General features: G+C 46.6%; 1 protein-coding gene across 1 annotated transcript; it reads right to left on the bottom strand.

The window, feature by feature from the left end:
- Positions 1-2,843: 2,843 nt before the first annotated feature.
- TMEM151A (transmembrane protein 151A) lies at positions 2,844-18,556 on the bottom strand. The gene is made up of 2 exons (XM_042439970.1): positions 18,261-18,556; positions 2,844-6,806 (listed from the first exon to the last, which is right to left on the bottom strand). Exons 1-2 carry the CDS (start codon positions 18,369-18,371, stop codon positions 5,445-5,447), a joined length of 1,473 nt encoding a protein of 490 aa, XP_042295904.1. The 5' UTR covers positions 18,372-18,556; the 3' UTR covers positions 2,844-5,444.
- Between the last annotated feature and the right edge of the window lie 1,002 nt (positions 18,557-19,558).

Below are 19,558 nucleotides of genomic sequence, written 5' to 3' on the forward strand. Positions count from 1 at the left end.
GAAGTTAAAACACTGGTGCGTTCCAGATGTTGAGCATGTGCTTTTGAAAGAACAAGACCAGCCCCCATAAAGTCTAGACAGGACTGGGAAATAACCCATGGCTGGACATCAGCTGCCAGTCAGTGTAGCATTTACTGAGCTAGATGGACCTGATGTAGTCTAAGGATGATGAAAATAATCCAGGAGGAATTTGAGATGAATCTTTGCTGTTCACAAGAATCCTGAATGCACTTGATTACATTTTGGGGGGGAAGGATGCCATAATAAAACCCGCTTATCCCAGGATAATCAATATCGAGCTTTCTCCCAAGCTTTTACAAAAGATTTGTCTCATCAGCTGTGTGTGAACAACAATGCAAATAGACCCAAATAAATTCGGGATAAAAGTCTCCCCACTTTTAACAAGTTTCAAATGCACTTGCATCAACAGCCCAGGCAGTCGAGGAATAAAAGCAGAGAGAGAAAAGGAGGGAAGAGAAAAAGGGATGCTGACCCACCTCTGTCTGTGGGTCCTGGGGCAAGGGAAGAGTGCGCAAACATGTGACCAACCAAACTGGCAGAGACGTAGAGTGATGCAGTTCCTGGAAAGATGCAATTCTATGGTGTGAGTGACAAAGCCAGAATGCCTGAGTGAGGTTATTCACGTTGTCTTGGTTAAAAAAAACGACATGTGTTTAAGGCCTAAGACAGCTGTGTTCCTATTTATATTTACCATGATGGCTGGTGTCTTATTTTTAGGGAAGAACATTTGCAGTACAGAGGCAGAGCTTCTGCTCTGCATGCAAGTCTCAGGCCCAATTTCCAGCACCTCAAAGTAGGGCAGGGAAAGATCCAGCCAGTCAATATAAATAACAGGGAGAAAGAACAACCAATAATCAATCTCACTGACAGAGAGATTCAGATTCTATCCTAAGCATAGAAAGTGAAGCACTCACTGACCAGAATCCTGTGACTTATGCATGCATTTGGTTCCCCAGGGAAGTGGTTGCATATTTCTGCCCAGTGAGGAATATCCGCACTCGGTGCAAGGGCACAGAGGTGGAGTTGCACACACGCAGTGCGCCACTGTGCATGGATTGTTTTTGTTTTGTATACGGATGTGAAACATGCCTGCAGGTACTTTGTGCATTCTTATGCATTGTGCATGGATGTGCACAGCACAACAATGCACATACCCACTTGGTGCTGCCTTCAGTTGTCCATTTGATGTCTTAGTTCATTGGCTCAACTTCTGTCATTCAACACTAGGCCTCCATAGCACAATGAATCCATAATTTCTCATGCTGAAATATACACTGTCCAACCTCAATGCAGGATCTCAGCCCATAACTGCAGGACCAGAATTCAGGGATGTAGGACCCTGAACATACATACATACATACATACATACTGGGAAACACCAAAACTCAGAAGTAGAAAGCAAGCTTCATATACATATTACAAAACGTCCTGGTTCAGCTTCTAGGATTTGGCAAGCCCAAGAGTCTCTGAAGAGCCGCTGGAACGAAATAGCACCAAGTGAGAAAGGCCAATAATGTAAACCCTATTTCTTTTCCCACAAGTCAGTGGTAGAACATTGGTAAGTCCTGTGGGAAGATTATTATTATTATTTTGGCATTATCTCTTCCCCTCCTTAGATTTTCCTGCATGCAAATCCTGCCGTCTCCCCTCTTTGCAAACATCCCATTTGCAACTACTGAATCACATGGCAAAAACTTTGCAAATGGGTAAACAAAGCATGTGATTCAGGTCACACTTATGGGAAGTTTTTCTCTCACACACACATACAAAGAATTTCTCCTGAACTGTTGGGTTCTCCATCTTTCTCCTCTCTCAACATTTTTCCAAAGATGGTGAAATAAAGATTTCTTCTTTACCTGAACAATTCATTAGCTTGATGAGGATATAGCCTCTATTCATATGTAGATTAATGCCATTAGCAAACCTTTGTTTAAACTGCAAGTTGCTTGTGTTATTTTTGAGTCAGTCTCAGTTCTTAGAGAAGCACAATTAGACCATTTTCTCTTACTCTGCTGATTTAAAACTAGACCCTAACAGGCTTGGCTTTGATATCTTTGATCGTTCAATATTTTTGTTTCTTTAACAAAGGCTGAAGCCTTAGAAAGCCATAAGAGTCTTGATCCAATTTGTGTTAGCAGGCCTTGCAAATCCCTCTGCTCTATTCAAAGCATGGAGACCTTTTCAAAGGGATCAGGAACAAGATTGTAGTGGATGGAGGACTCACTGGGACTCTTTATTAACAAGGATGATGGCACCACCTGCCTCCCTTAAGACTTGTTTCTGCTGAGCAATGAAAAACATTTTAGGCTGGTTTTTTGTGGATTTTTGGGGCCAAATAACCCTCCCCCCAACACAAAAAATTATGGATGCCGGCCATGAAAACCTTTGACTTCACATTTTAGGCTGGCTTGGTCATGAGGGAGCAACTAGAGGCAAGACTCATTACCTTTACAAAAGGCCTTCTCCTGTTGGAGATGAAACCCACTAGAACGGCTTTGTCAGTATAGACACATGCAGCATTTTGGATTCTCCTTGGTAGGATGGAGATGAGGACAGCCACGGTAAGTGACTGCCTTTCAAATTTCCCAGCAAGCAGAGCCGAAGACACACCTCAAATAGCCGAGCACAACACAAGAAGCCCCAGGTTTATTCTCTAGTTAAAAACAGATCCAGTGAAGTGCTCTCTCTGAGACTCCAATGTTCACTGTTGATTTTCCCAGGACTGGGCTGTATGCTTTTATCTGTGTGTTTCTTTGACATGATTTCTGTTCTACACCCCCCACCTTTCCACCTTTCCATAAGGACATACCAAGAGACATGTATGCACTTTGAAAGATCTTTATTGCCCCCAAAGCACGGGGCTCAGTTTTATTTTGTTTCAACATCTATGGGTCTGATCCCAGTGTCACCAAACCCATCCCTTTATTTGATTATTTTCCTTCTGTCCACCACATTTTTGTTTGTACAACTGGGTTTCTTCTATATTGTGCCTGAGAAAAGGAAGAAGTGTTTTCTATCTTTTGTTCCCCTTCCTCAGGAAGCAGAAAAGAAACCGAGGTCTTGATCCAAATCACATGTAAGTCAAACAACATGGGGATGTTGGAACACTGACCTGTCACACATCTTGAAACCCCAACCAGAATGGGATGGAGGGGCCGAGAACGGAAGGACCCCATTAGCCCATCTGTTCACATCCATGTTTCTTCCACAAGGTGGGAGGAATAATATTACAAACGGCACAGTCCAGACACAATCTGGAGGAAAAAAGATCCACCTCTCCATAGGTATAGAGCAGAAGATACTCTGCTCCGCTTAAGACATCTGATCCAGTATAGATTTTAGAAGGACAGAGGAAGCAATGGCCTGACACCAGGACACTGAAGGAGCAGGAACATGGATACATTCTTCTGTGACAGAGTTATACCACAACCTTATGTTGGTTTTAGATCACTTTGGGGCTATGGCCACCACTTTCTCCTCAGAGGACTGCAGTTAATGCCCTGACAGTTTCTATGAGGGAAAGAAAGAAGGTTTATGACATCTTACACATGTAGGTGTCCCAACAACTATGTTAAGATTAAACAGAGAACTTGTCTCAGGACCCCAATTGCTTACCCTCCTACACCAATCTCACTCCAGTGTAAAACCAGCCTCTGGCAATGATCAGACTTTTGCCCTGATACTGTCAGGGCTGTGGTTGTTTTCATCTTGATCACTCTTTCCTTTTCCACCAGGGCCCTGAACTAACGCTACTCCATGAAGACTGGAACAGGGCCAGCCCAAGATATTTCCCTGCCTAAGGACAAGGTGGCACCAACTCAGTTACATTCCACAGATGCCAAATGAACAAAGTGGCAGATCAATCCGACTGCAACGTGGGTACACCACATTTGAGCTTAGCATATAAGGGGCCACAGAGTTCTTCTCTTCTCCTTCCACTGCCTCACCTCTGCTTGATCTCCACTCCACCTGCTCCATTGCCACATGGCAGCAATGCCAGGATGCACCCTGTGATCAGAGTGATGCCAGTTGGAGGCTTCCCTATCTGCTTCTTGGCCTGCTTACTTGTTCAGGGGTCTTCTCCAAATGTTACTCTATGTGATGTACTGAAAGAAGGCAATTAATGAGACAGAAGGCCAGCCCAGAATAGCAAAAGCAAGGATGGGACTACCTGGCGTTCTCTTTGGCTCTGTCATCTGAAGCAGCCACCACACTCCCTGTCTAATGCATAGACCAGCCCTGAGACTTGGTCTCATCCAAATTATTACCGATGCCACTCTTTTGCATCTCCCCTTCCTCATAACACTTGGTCCACTGATCCTCTTATGAAATGTATTCCTCGACTGGTTTTGTAGTCAAAAGCAAGGAAGTCTCGACCTGCCTTGACTGCAAGTTCTGAGCCATCTTCTGGGTGGCTGAGGGTCACCCTGTTGGAAAAGAACAACATCAACCATTCCGTTTCCTGCAGTGTTCAACCAAATACCAGGATATACATGCCACAGACCATCTCAGCACATGACTTTCTGATATACCTCTCCTGGCTATGGAAGTTCCATTCCAGTATCCTAACAGCTAATAACTATTAATAACCTTTACCTGCCAGAAGTCTGCAACCAACTTATACTTTATGCTAGAGAGAAATCTGGGGAGAGGTTGGCAATAAAGTTGTGCATTTTGACCTCTGCCTCTCACAAAGGCACAGACACTCAGCCCATTAAAAATTCTGATAGCCCATCTCCCTCCAAAGTCTTGGGGGAAATTCCCTCCCTCCTCCCACACCTCTAAAGCATCTACGGGCCACCAAAGGAATGGGTCTGCCACATCCACAACACAAGCACAAGCTCTAGCACATGTGGGCACGGAATTTGACATTCTAAGCATGATTCTAGTCCTCATGATTGTGGATGGGTGAGCATCACTAAGTTAAAAAAAATTCTTAGAAGCAAGAATGGTGTCAGCATTCTTAGCCACCGGGAAGCAACGTGTCAGTTGCCACACTCTCCTTGACCCTCCTTTTCCTGGGGTGAGCATGCCTTAGCCCCACAAATTGCTCAGCTCCAGTCCAGGTACCTTCCCCACTTTCCTTCGTCGGTTCTCTGAATATTTGCTAAAAAGCATATCACATTCTTTTTAACAGCATTTTTGAAGCAATGAATTATGAGAAACAAGCCAAGGTTGACCATTGGTGTCACCTACACCGCCACTCCAGAAAAAAAGGAGAGAAGGGGGGTATTTTTCATTTTTCTCAGAGAATCATTGGGGTGGGGAACAGGTAGAAGGTCAGCCAAAGATAGGGCCTAGAGCCTAGTTTTAGGCCAGGGCAAAGGAAATGGGTCAGCAGAGGAGAAGGGGTGGACTTCTCTGTTTCCCTTTTCTTTTTCTCCCATGGGGGCTCAGTTTCAACCACCCATTCTCCCCTCAGATCACAGTGGGGTTCCTGATGCCCTCTCTGTAGGGCCAGGTCTTTGCCCATTACGTTGACAGCCCTCCCCTCCATGCACTATCAGGACTGGAAAGTACAAAGCATCTTGGTAGCAAGGGGGGCTTTCCAGAGGCTCCGTCTCGGTGCTGCTGCCAACATGGCTGCCACTCAGGCTGCGGAGGATTCCGCCACACCGGCGAGCGCCACCCAGTGAGAAGCGGCTGCAGCTGAAGGGGAGGCGGGCATAGAGGGCCCGGGTGCCTCGGGAAGGCAGGGAATTGCTGCTGACAGTCCGGCGGCAGCGCTGGCAACTACGGAGGTAGGCTGTGCCAGCCACCACAGTGGAGTCCATGAGGACAGCCTCTGAGTAGCTGGGCACCAGCTGTTGGTTGGACCGGATGTGCCACTCCAGTTCGGTCATGTCCACCGTGTTGACACGGGAGATGCGCCGGCTGTAAGCTGCCGAGGTGTCCAGAGGACTGGGGCCATCATCTGCCCCAAAAAGTTTCTCTACATGGTAATGGACATTGGCCATGCGGTATTCAGCCAGCACTCGGAGTGGCCAGGAGAGCAGCAGGAAGGAAGCGAGCCAGAAGACCCAGCGGCAAGTGTACCAAGGCGGGCGTCCTGGGTCAGGAAAAACCAACATGTGCTCCTTGAAGTCTACATTCTTGAGATGCATCCCCTCACGGGCCTCCATATAGTCGTCCAAGCCCTCATTTTCACCAAAAAACCGAGCCCGCTGGGTTAGGTAGGCTGCTTCTGCCTCCCCAGTGGCAAAGCTGAAGCACTTGGTGAAGCGGAGCTTGGTGACTGGGTAATCGGAGAGGCCCAGCAGCTCCTTGGAGACATCCTTTACCCCGTGGCCTGAGTAGTCAAATTCTGTCTCAGCTACATGAGTGTTGACCCGCTCGTGGTAGACTTGGGTGGTGGTGTATGCATCCCCATTGCGATAACGGGTGACCTGCCGAGTGCGGCGGATGTAGTGGTAGCTGATGGCCTTCCACCAGATGCACGGTGTGGCCTGCTGCATGCGCTGGACTTTCTCATAGACACTGGCTGTGTCCACACGGTACTGCATCTGGCCCTTGGCAAACCGATGCCAGCACTCCACCAGGTAGACCACATAGAGCATGCCCAGGAAGGCCAGAGGGATGTAGATGTAGCCATTGGAGCAGGGGCTGTCATGGTACACTACGGAGGCACCCTGGTAGGAGCTGTCATAATTCAGGCGGGTTACTGTTGAGAGGCGGCACCAAGCCATGACACCGAAGCAGCCGTACATCAGAAGGGTAAGGACCAGGCATTTCCAGTGGGATTCACGGCAGAGGGAGCTGCTGAGGGATTGCTTGAGAGGGCGTTGCTGCTCACCGCAGGAGAGAGAAAGAGGGAAAGAAAGAAAAATGGAACATTACAAGTCTGTCTCTCCCGCTTTGATGTATTGTTGTTTCTTCTTTGAATTTTTAGCTTTTATTAAAGCAGGCACATCAAGTTTCTGGTGGTCATGCTTACAAAGATATTACCCAGAATCAGGACAAATGACAAATAATAACCCAGGGAATCAGTGTTTGAATGGTGAGTGAAGACAAAGGTGAATCTACTGGTTCAGTAGATATATTCTGGTTGGGACTAGCAGTAGAACGTAGGCCATTATGAAAAAGCACACAGAAAGAATTCAAACTAACATTATAAGTAGAAGGTACTACACCACAATGTTCTGGTCCATAAGTTCAACAATGAATGAAAAGTATTCTATCTATGTAATTATATTAAAAACCATTAACTATATCAAACAATGTTTATTTCAACAGATAAATGTGAAAAGCAACGTCACAGTTGGATCAGACAAAAATGGGGCATGTAACCCAGCATCCTTTTCCCAGAGGGCTTTGAACGGTGTGTCTCAGGAATGTCAGAAACATGTTATGACTGCAATAGCCAATCCCTAACAATGGAGATACACTGCCTCTGAACACAGAGGTCTCATTCAGCCATAGCCACCGCCACTAAATGGCCTGCTAGCTTACTCCTATGTACAAAGCTGGGAAAAGTAATTCTTAGGACTACAACTCCTTGTATTTGGCAGCTGGTATAGCCAAGATGGATTCTAGGAGTTACAGTCTTGAAAAACGACTTCCCCAAGCTTTGCTTATGCGCTTATAAAGGATCTGTATAGATCCTGAAGAACTTGGAAAGTTTATTTGAAAAAGTAATACTACTGTGATTTGTTACAAAGCCTCCGAAGTCACTATGTGTTATCTCCAACGAAAAATAGCTTACCAAAAAAGATAGCCTTAACAATGAAACCCTAAAATAACTTGTGTGGTTTCAAGTCACTTCCAACTTATGGCGACCCTAAGGCAACCCTATCACAGGATTTTCTTGGCAAGATTTGTTCAGAGGGAATGTGCGTTTGCTCTCCTCTGAGAGAATGTGACTTGCTCAAGGTCTCCCAGCAGATTTCCATGGCTGAGTAAGGATTCAAACTGTGGTCTACAGAGTCATAGTCCAATCTCAAACACTATACCAAGTTGGCTCTCTCAATATCTCAGGAAAGCATTTTTAATCCCCAAGAAAAAAAGCAAATATAACACATCACACTGCAGAAACGACAACATTATTTATGGCCACATCCGCACACCAGAAATAATCCAGTTTGACACCACTTTAACCACCATGTGTCAATGCTATGGAATTCTGGAACAAACTACAGTCCCCAGAATTCCATAGCACTGTGCCATGGCACTTAAAGTGGCATCAAACCAGACTATTACCAGATTGAAAGGTAGGAACAGAATTCAAAAGGACCTTGATAAACTAGAAAACTGGGTTGAAATTAATAGAATGAAAATGCACAAATAGGGATATTTGGCTCAGAGTAGTACATAAGGAAAGGACCTTGGGATTATTGTTGTAGGCAAAGCATAAATAAATCACCCCACATTAAAAGGAGCATAGTTTCCAAATAAAAGGAAGACTGCAGAAAGCCATTTTCTGTTGCCAAAAAGAAAGATAATCCTGAAAGGAAGACAGATGAAACTCTTCAGTCAAGGACAAAAGGAAAGCAAAAAGGAGACAGAAATAGAACCAGAACCCTGAATGTAACTGTTTAAAGACTTGTGCAGAGAGCTAAAGTGAACTACTATAATAAGCAATACAGAGAAACAGAAGAGGAGAACAAAAAAGGATGGACAAGAGACCTCTTCCACAAGATCTGGGAAATCAAAGAGAAATTTAAATCAAGAGTGAGGATGTTTTATGACCAGCAAAGGATCACATTATTACATGATCAAATACAAGTAAAAAGACAATGGAAATAGTACACAGAAGAACTATATAAGAGATAAAGGGATGGCAAGGGAAAGGCAGAATATAAATAAATTGTATTATTATTATTATTATTATTATTATTATTAAAGGGAGAACCATTTGAAGATGAACCCAGCATTTTAGCAAGTGAAGTGGCAACATTGAAATAGTTCAAGATTTATCATATCTTGGCTCAGCCATTAGAGACTGTAGTCAAGAAATCGGAAGAAGACTAGGACTTAGAAGGGCAGCTATAAAGAAACTAGGCAAGATGCTGAAGTGTAAAGATGTATCACTGAATATTAAAGTCAGGATGGTCCGTACCATCGTATTTCCCGTTACGATGTATGGCTGTGAAAGCTGGACAGTGAAGAAAGCTGATAGGAAGAAAATCAACTCTCCTTCGAGATGTGGTTCTGGAAAAGAGTTCTGCAGATACAGTGGACTGCTAGAAAGACAATGAGATGAGATGACTCACTGGAAAAGATGATAGCGCTTGGTAAAGTGGAAGGTAAAGAGGAAGACTGTCTTCCAGATGGATGAACTGCGTCAGGGAAGCCTGGCTTTCAGTCTGCAAGACCTGAGCAGGGCTACTGATGATAGGATGTTTTTTCATAAGGTTACCATAAGTTAAAGTTGACTTTAAGGCAATTAACAACAAAATAGTCCCATTATATTCTGCATTAGTTAAGCCTCATCTGGAGTACTATGTTCAGTTCTGGATGCCTAATTTTAAGAATATACAGTTGGCCCTCCGCTTTCACGGGGGATAGTTCCCCCCCCCTGCGAAAATGGAGGCTCCCACATATTCAAACTTCATAGGCTTCAATGGGGCACATCAGCATGCGTGCGGCCCCGGCACGCGCACCATTAGAAATAGTGGAGGTTGCCCCTCCACAGATATTCAAGGGCACAGATCCAAGATCCATGAGTTAGGAGGAGCGACTGTAAATGAATTCAGAGGAGGGCAACAAGGATGATAAGATATACATGGGATGCTGGGCTCCCAGACCATATCCAGCCCATCATAGGGATCCCCTTATTTCATTCCAGTGATGCTTGTAGTGGGCCAGCTTCCCAGGGTTTAACAATAAACAAACACTCCTGGTTTTTTAAAATTTATTATTATTATTATTATTATTATTATTATTATTATTATTATTAAAAAGACATCTGGCTTTTATTACTCCTTTGAAACCATCATACTAGAACAACAATTACTGAATTTAAACATTTTAACTTGAACATTTCATTGACAGTTGTTCTTTGTTAGAGCAGTGTCCCATGTCAGTTGTTTCTTTTTAATCATTTTATTTTATGTAGGGAGATCTTGTACCAATGTGGCTGTTTCTGCTCCTGGAGACATGAATCACTAAGGTGCTCCAAGATCTCTCTACCTACTGATTCTACAGACTAACATGGCTATATCTTTGAATTCTACGTTATTTTATAGTGCAAGAAATGCCATTCAGAAACAAAGCCTTCAATTAATGTAAGTTCAACCAAAACAACTCCAAGAGTACTTTGCTATGTTTTATTATGGATCTGAACAGAGGCTGCAGTCAAGAAATGAGAAGAGGACAAGGAATGGGAAGGGCAGCTATGAAGGAACTAGACAAAATCCTATAGAGTTCTAACACTGAAGTTAGAATCCTCCAAGCCACTGTATTCCCCATTACTATGTACGGATGTGAAAGCTGGAGAGGAAGGATATGAATTCATTTGAGATGTGCTGGAGAAGAGTGCTGAGGATACTGTGGACAGCCAAAAAGACAACCCAAGGGGTCGTAGGACAGACCAAGAGGACTATATTAAGGCTATCATACTTTGGACGCATCATGAGAAGTCATGACTCATTAGACAAGAGAATGATGCTGGGAAGGTGGAGGGAAGAAGAAAGCAAGGAAGACCACATGCCAGATGGATGGACTCAGTCAGAGGGAACATGGGCCTGTGCCTACTGGACCTCAACTGAAAGGCAGACGATGGGGGCTTGGAGGTATCTCATTCCACAGCCTTGCCATGAGTCGAAGTCGACTTGGAGGCAGCTAACAACAACAACATATATTCAGATTTAATAGGAATAATAAGCAGGAACAGACTGGTGCTTTATTGAGAGATGTAAATCATATCAAAGCCTAATACCTTTGAATTGTTAATGTTAGAAAGCACTAAAACTTGGTTGGCCAAGCTTTCAAATACATAAAACAGTGTCTCACAGTACTGACATAATATGCAGGATATATATTTTTTTCATTAAAACATTAATGAAAAAACTGGTTTAAATATAAATAACACTTTTGGGGTTTGTTTGTTTTTCAACCCCGCACCTTTCTCTGGGCCCTACCCACTGCCCCTTTCTCCCCCTCCCTTGGTAAAAGCCTCTGGGAAAGGGGCCAAATGCAAATGGATTTCAGAACAATCCTCTGGGGAGCAAGAGGTGGGTGCAGAAGGCTGTGTTCAAGCAGGCCATCCCTTTGCATGAATAACACAATGCAGGGAAACATGGGTTTATGGAACAAAAGGTGGGGATAGAGGGATCCTTGATGGGATGGAGAAGCTTTTTAACCGCTGTATCCCACTCTTTCTTGTCCAACCGCCAGGGTTCAGCAGAAAAGAGAAAGAGACAGAAATATACTCCTGGGATCTTCCCTCCCATTTCTAAGGTCCAAAACATACTGCAGAAATAACCCAAATTGAGACCGCTTTAAATGCTCTGGTTCAGCATTAATCCGACATTAACCCTCCCAGACAATGGACAAAATTGGCCGCTTTTTATTTTGGGGGAATTCCCTGAAATCTGCCCAGGGTTTGGACCCTTAGCCTCATTTATCCTTTGGGGGGGGGGACACAGAAGTCCCAGTTTCTAGGCCCATCAGCAACACTCTTTTCCTTCTGTGAGACTAGAAACTTATCAATATGGGAAGCATCCATCAAGAATGGCTCAGCCATGGCTTGCTCACAGCTCTTTCAGTCCGATTCTGCCAAATTCAATTTCAGAAAGGTTCCTGGGCAGAGCTAAAAGCAAAAGACTATGCTTCACCTTTTTAGAACAAAAGCTGAAAAGCCACTAAATGGGAACATGGCTATTTAAAAACCTCCAAAGAAGGAGATTTCACCATTTTCTGAGGGAGTGTGTTCCACTGTCTAACAACTCTTACTGTCAGGAAGTTCCTCCTAATGTTGAGGTGGAATCTCTCTTCCTGGAGCTTGCATCCATTGTTCTGGGTCCTATTCTCTGGAGCAGCAGAAAACAAGCTTGCTCCATCCTCAATGTGACATCCCTTCAAATATTTAAAGAAGGCTATCATATCACCCTTTAACCATCTCTTCTCCAGGCTAAACATCCCCAGCTCCCATCTTCTTCCTTCCCTTCTTATAGCAGGGACTGGATGCAAATTATTCGCTCCTCGTTCCATCCTGAGTCCTGACTTTGCACTCACCATTCCACAAATCTTGAGACTCTACTCCCAGAACTTGAAAAATAAAAACAGAATCAACCCAGGAGTGTCCATAACCAGCCTCTCCTGACCTGATGCCCTTCAAATATGTCGGACTGCAATTCCCAAAGACTGGCTGAGGGACTTGGTGGTACAACGCATCTCAAATGTGCTGGGAGGGGTAAAGTCACAGGCAAGACTTCAGTCTGGTGTCCTTCCTGTCTTTGGGGCTGAATCTCTCTCTTTCTCTGCATTAGCCATATCGCTCCTTGTACGGTAAAAAGAAACAACCCTTTGACACGCTTGATACTCTCTTGAGATGTTTGATGTCTTGAGAAGGACAGCAACAATTTCTAAAAAGGAGTCTCATCTAAAAAGCTAGAAAGACAAGGGAAAACATACCATTTAAGTCTGCTCCTTAGCAGGCTGTCTTTCCATATGGTTGTTTTATCAAAAGTGCATTTTGAATATGTGACCCTTCCCCACCTACACACTCACAGCTGCACTCCAAGAGTAGCTTTACCACTTAGTGGACACACATAAGCCCCGTATGTGATCTGAGTCGTACAAATGCAGTGATCCCCCCAAATTTGCTGGGGTTAGGGATGAATGACCCCCATGAATGTGAAAAAACACAAATACAAAAACACTATTCAGAGAACACCTCTCTAGGAATTTCCAGGTCCTCCAGTGCATCTCTATGGTCTGCATCAGCCAGACATTGATCCTAGAATCATGCTGGAGGACCTACAAATGCCTAGAGAAGTGTTTTTGCTAGGGACCTCTAGGTTCTCCAGCACATCTCTATGGTCAACCTCTGGCAGAGTTGCGCTAGAGGACTTAGAGATTCCTAAAGAGAAGATATTAATCAAAACCACAAATAATCGAATCCGCAAGAGTCAAAGCTGCAAATGCGGAGGGCTAACTGTAGTCCTGCGTCTCCTTGTCCCCTCTTCTCAAATGTTCAGGGAAGTGACTGGAAACCCTTTTCTGGGCCGACTTTAGCAGGATTCTATCCATGCTAGGAAATACATATAGATGGCAGAGTGCAACATGGCAGTCCTCTGTGCCACTTTTGACAGTCAAACCAGGTTGTGCTGCATCTGTGGTTGTGTGTTTGGGATGGGAGGAACAATGAAAGATCAGTAGGGGATTTTGCAGGGGCCGCCAGGGATTCCCCTATGAAGGGGGCCCTGAACCCTCTCAGAGGAGTTTGAACCTCAACTTGAAAGGAGCCATCTGGAAATGCTGAGCCTGTTGAAGAGTCAGCACCACGGACAGCTCCCTTCTGCCAACCAGGAGGGCTTTTTAAAAGCAGTACTCTCAGGCAAGTCACATACTCTCAGCCTCAGAAGAAGGCAATGGCAAGCCGCCTCTGAACAAATCTTGCCAACAAAAACCCATGATAGGGTTGCCATAAGTCGGAAAGGACTTGAAGTCACTCAACAACAACAAACCTTCAGTGACTCAAAGGATCAAATGGCCAGGACATTTTGACTAGCAGAGGAAACATTATCTCTCACACTCTTCAAGCTCCCTGGTCCCCCTGGATCTAAGCTAATACCATTAAGAAGGAAATAGATTTCCTCAGCAACATCTCTGATAAGAAGGTACCAGCATGTATTTTCGGTGGCTTGGCCTTGCATGGGCAATTAAGGTCCAAAACACACTGCAGAAATGAGCCACTTTTGAGACCACTTTAACTGCCTTGGCTCAATGTGAGGGAATTCTGGAATCTGTAGTTTTGTGAGACGTTTAGCCTCCTCTGTCAGAGAGCTCTGGTGCCACAATAAACTACAATTCCCAGGATTCCTTAGAACTGAGCCAGGGCACTTAAAGCGGCCTCTGATGATTTCTGCAATGGATTTTGGACCATAGACTAAAGACCAGCAGATTAAAAATTACGCAAACCAATTTGTTAGCATGGAGCAGCCCTGCTGCTTGTATGTTTGGATTCACCTTTGGGTTGTGTGCTTAAGTGACTTCTGATAAGCAACTGTATTGCAAAACCACTTTATATTCCTGAAATATCAGCATTACATTTCTAGGTAGCCAGGAGATCAAGAAAACAGGGATTTTCCAGCTGCAAGCAGGGATGGCACAGAGGGTACATCAAGTGGCCTTTCCCTTATGCCCCACTGGTTTTGGACTGGAGAGCCACAATAAAGCCTGGAGGATCCCTGGATCCTGTTCTTCTTTGCACATAAACTTCAGCTTAGCTTAGGTAGAAATCTGGCACTAATTTAGGGCCTGCCTGCCCCTTTCCAGAAAGGCTGAATGCTTAGCATCCTCTTCAGTACTAGATGTAAAGTCCCATAGGGCCAGTCTGGAAAGCTAGGTTTGGGCCAATGTTTTCCCAATGCCCTAAGTTGAAATGATGTCAGGTGAAAGACTGAGCAAGCTTGTTTTCTGCTATGGACCCAAACCAATGGATTCAAATGACAGGCATGGCCATTCCAAAGAAACATTAGGAACAGTTTCCTGATGGTAGTTGACTGCCTTGAAAGGTGGTGGACAGGCTTTTCTTGGAGGTTCTTAATCCATGGTTGGATGGCCACTTCTAAGACATGCTTTAGCCGTGGGTTCCTCCACCAGCAGGAGGTTGGACCTGACAGGATCCTCTCAAGCTCTACATTTTCAGGACAAGGTACAGAGATCTTGTAGCACCTTTGAGACTCACTGAAAGAAAGAAGTTGGCAGCATGAGCTTTCCAAGACTTCCGTCTACTTCCTCAGAGGTAATGTGATAGCCCTGTTTAAGTATTTGAAGGGATGTCATATTGGGGATGGAGCAAGCTTGTTTCCTGCTGCTCCAGAGAATAGGACCCTGGACAATGGATGCAAGCTACAGGAAAAAAGATTCCACCTCAACATTAGGAAGAACTTCCTGACAGTAAGAGTTGTTAGACAGTGGAAAACACTTCCTTGGAGTATAGCGAAATCTCCTTCTTTGGAGGTTTTTAAGCAGAGGTTGGATGGCCATGTGTCGCAGTTGCTTTGATTCTGTATTCCTGCATGGCAGAATGGGGTTGGACTGGGTGGCCCTTGGGGTCTCTTCCAACTCTATGATTCTATTATTACTGTCCCATGAGGTACAGCTGTATTCTGTTCATGCCAGTGGAAGTGAAGATATGGCTCCCCTGGACATAGCTGGGCATTGCACATGGATCTGAATCCACATTGCAGAAAGTTGCACAGATATGCACTGAACACTCATGTGCATTATGCATTGGTTGCACAACAACTCAATCGACTAAGCAACATTGTGCAAGCGTGATGTAATCCCATGAGTGTTAAGTTACAAACCATGTCCTGGGCCTAAAACTGGCTGATGCCACTACTTCCTTGGCAGATTTCAACCAGGAGTAGTAGAGGGAATTGGGAGGGAAGGGAACCTGGGTGGTCTTGGACAAGTCGCATGCTCTCAGCCTCAGAGGAAAGCAATGGCAAACCAAATGTACACTAACCTAAACCGTACACTTGGGCATGCTCCCAGCCACAGGAGAAGACAATGGCAAACCACCTTTGAACAAACATTGCCAAGAAACCCCCATGAGAGGATCACCTGAGGGTCACCAGAAGTCAGGAATGGATTAAAGATACACACCACCAGTGAAAGGAACCTGATTCAAGACCCAGAAAAGCTTAACAAGTCCTTTTGAGCATCCAGAAAATACTCCCCACAGGCTCCTTGGCGGAGTGTGAGGAACAGCGTAACCTCACCCACAAGCGCAACCCATTCCTAGACATTTATGGAGCGGAGGAAGAAGGCCTATTCTGTGGCAGATCATGGAGACACTCCACCTGGGGAGGCCCAGGATGGACTTCCTCTCTACCGCTCCCTCATTTTCCCCCTGAAAGGAAGGGAAATGTGGAGAATGGTTTGCTCAACTCTAATTTTAAAAAGAGACTGAGTCTACCTGCCAAACTTGGTGACAGAGGAGGAAGAGGAGGAGGAAGCGACTTTGGAGAAGGGAAGGTTAGAGGTGATATGATAGCCCTCTTTAAATATTTGAAGGGATGTCATATTGAGTAGGGAGCAAGCTTGTTTTATGCTGCTCCAGAGAATAGGACTGGGAGCAATGGATGCAAGCTCCAGGAAAAAAGATTCCAGCTCAACATTAGGAGGAACTTCCTGAGAGTAAGGGCTGTTTGACAGTGGAATATGTTGCCTTGGAGAGTGGTGGAGTCTCCCTCCTTGGCGGTCTTTAAGCAGAGGCTGGATGGCCATCTGTCAATGGGGATGCTTTGATGGAGAGTTCCTGCATGGCAGAATAAAGGGGTTGGACTGGAGGGCCCTCCTTGAGGTCTCTTCCAACTCTGCAGTTCTAGCCATTTTGTTGCTGCTGCTGCTAATATGTTGACTCAGACTTAGGACAACCCTCTGCTAGAGTCAATAATGACTCTATGAAGAAGGAGGGGAGCCCTTTCCAGGCTGTGAGGGAACTTTTTGGTACCTTTTTGTCCTCTCCTCCCATCTTTGCCTGCATCCAGAGTGGGGAAATAACCCGTTTCCATACTGCTTTGGCCGCCCTGACTCAAGGCTATGGAATTCTGGGAATGGTAGCTAGTTGTGGCACCAGCACCAGGGTGGTCAAAGCAGTATCAATACGGGTTATTTCCCCACTCTGGATGCAGCTATTTTGTCCCCCTTTTGTGCCTCCCTCTTTTCTTCCCCTCAGCCTCCAAATCTGCCTCAGGAACCGCAGCCACCAGGAGGAAAAGCAGCAAGGCGAGGAGGAGAGGAGGCAGCCTGGTCTGTGGTGCAATGCAGAACTTCTCTCTCCCCCCCCCCACCCACCATCATCCCCGCGTTGCCTTGACGCCCTCCTTCCCTCCTTCCTTCCCTCGTTCACGGGGAAACGAGATTAAACACCCACCCAGAGAAACACTTTGAGGCTTCACCCTCCCCCTTCACTCCAAAGTGGGAGTCCATTTTGGGGGGGGTGCTCCCTCTTTTTGCCGCGCCCAAAGCAAACAAGGCACCCCAACCTGCCCCCCTTTCCCTCTTTCCCCTCACACAGGAGGAGGGGACGTTTATGAGGGGACGTTTCTGAGGAAAAAAGGGGGGCAGGAGGAGAGGTTTCTCTGTGGAGACACTTGTGAGGAGACGTTTCCGAGGGGACAATTGTCAAGAGAATGTTTATGAAGGGACATTTGTGAGGGGAAATGGAGCGTTTGTGAGGAAAAAAGGGAGGCTTGCGAGGGGACATCTGTGAGGGGAAAAGGTACAGATTGAGGGCCGAAGGAAGGAGGGGCCAGAGGGAGCCCCCTTCCCTCCTTCCTTGCCAAACCCAGGCGTTATGTTTAAACCCGGCGGAGCTTTTCTTGAGGCCCTGCAGCAAAAGCGGCGCTGCTCCCTCCTCCTCCTCCTTCCTGAGGGAGGCTGACGGGGCCATGTTTGGACCCCTCCCCGCGGAGAGTGCCCTCCTTTTCCCGGACGCGCCCTCCATCCCAAGCCTAATCCAGGAGGCATTCCAAAACGCCCTCCTTTCTAAGAAGAAGCACCGGCTTTTCCATAGAGGAGCGCGCCTGAGGTTGTGTTTTTGGGGGCGCCTTCCCTTTTTCCCGGACCGTCCTCTCTTTTGAGGACTCTTGGTCGTCGTAACCCCCTCCACCCCCAGGACGCGTCCTCCATTTCAGCCTCCCGTCCGGGAGGAATTCCAAAACGTCATCCAATCCTCAGCGCGACTAAGAAGCGGCACGGACTCATGATCTTCATGGGAGCGTTTTGAGGGTCGTCCTGCATTTCGAGGACCCCTGGTTGTCCCCCTCCATCCTCAGCCCTAAGGACCACGGACCGGTCTATACAGAAGAGCCTCTGGGGGCTGTATTGAGAACCTCCTCCATTTCGAGGACCCCCGGTTGTCCGTGCTCCGTCCTCCATTCTAAGAAGGAGGGGGGTTACCTAAGAGCCCCTGAGTCCTGAGAAACGGGGCTCCGTAGAGGGGCGCCTGGGGCTGCATTGTGCTCCATGCGGAGGAGCCCCGCTTCCACCGGAGCATGACTAAGAAGAGCTGCGGAGGCGGCGTCGGTCTCCCTCCGCTCCCGGGGCGCTGCCTGGCTTACCTCCTCCCGAGGGGGCCCCCCATCCGGGTGGAGGGTGGGACGCTCCCCGGCCCCTGGCTGCTGATGCTGCGGATGCTGCTGCTGCTGCTGCCCGGCCTCTTCCCCCGGCATGGTTCCCGCGTGGCGCCGCCCGCAGCCGTCCCGGGCGCATGGCTCTAAGGGCAGCCCGGGGGCCAGGGCCCGCGGACACCGGGAAGGCCACGGAGACGCCCCCGGGGGACCCCAGGCACCGGCATCGGCAGCAGGACACCCGCCCTCCCTGCCTCCCTCCCTCCGACGGCCGCCTCCTCCTCTTCCTCCGCCGCCGCTCCGTCCGCTCCTCTCCCGGCAGCTCCGCCTTCCTCCTCCTCCTCCTCCTCCTAATCGTCCTCGTCCCTCTTGGGCAGGAGCAGCCCCGCCAGGCCTTGAGAGCAACTCCAAGGCAGCAGTCAACAACAACAACAACAACAACAACAACAACAAATGTACAACAAGATCACAGGAATGAGGAATAACGAATTATTTTGCTACTCCAGCTCCTGTACCAACCTCTTCCTCCTTAGTTACACCTGACTCTTACTCCTACTCCCCAGTCCTGCTAAGAACAATATAACACGACAGACATTAAACCCACCCTGAAACCGTGATAATAGCCACCCTGGATTACAAACACCCAGCCTTGCTTCTCCTCTGAGGGCCTTCTTCCCATGACGTTTGAATCCAGATCGTGATCCGGGTTAAAAGGACATGGTTCCCACTTAGTCCGAATTCATGAATCAGTGTAAATAACTGATTGCGAATGCCAATGGGAACCACCGCGTGCGGATGGATATCTGTCCAAAGGGCATGGCAGAGGGCAGGAGCAGCCACCGAGAGAGAAGGCCTCCTCCTGAGGACCTCGGGGCTCTAAGGAGGTTCATGTGGGGAGATACATGGTCCCCCTCATAGCCTTATAAATAGTCTTACAGAGCTTAATTCCCATATGACACTGGATGGATAATAGTTGTGACAGAAACAACAAGCAAAATTAAAGATACACTTTTAAATCACAGTATCATACAGCCTAAATGCATTTAAAGATACACTCATCCCCCCACATTTCTTTTGTGGATGTGATTATTCATTGATTTTATTGATACATGTTTTCTTTAGGAAGATCTGGGTCCTCTATGCTCAACTTTCACCAAAACTTGCACAGAAGGACCCAGACTGAGATTCCTAGAGAGAGCCTTCTACTTGGCAATTGCATCATAGAATCATAGACTCATAGAGCTAGAAGAGACCCCAAGGGCCATCCAGTCCAACCCCTTTATTCTGCC

This window comes from Sceloporus undulatus, chromosome 9, assembly GCF_019175285.1.
Source record: "Sceloporus undulatus isolate JIND9_A2432 ecotype Alabama chromosome 9, SceUnd_v1.1, whole genome shotgun sequence".
In the NCBI taxonomy this organism is placed as follows: Eukaryota; Metazoa; Chordata; class Lepidosauria; order Squamata; family Phrynosomatidae; genus Sceloporus; species Sceloporus undulatus.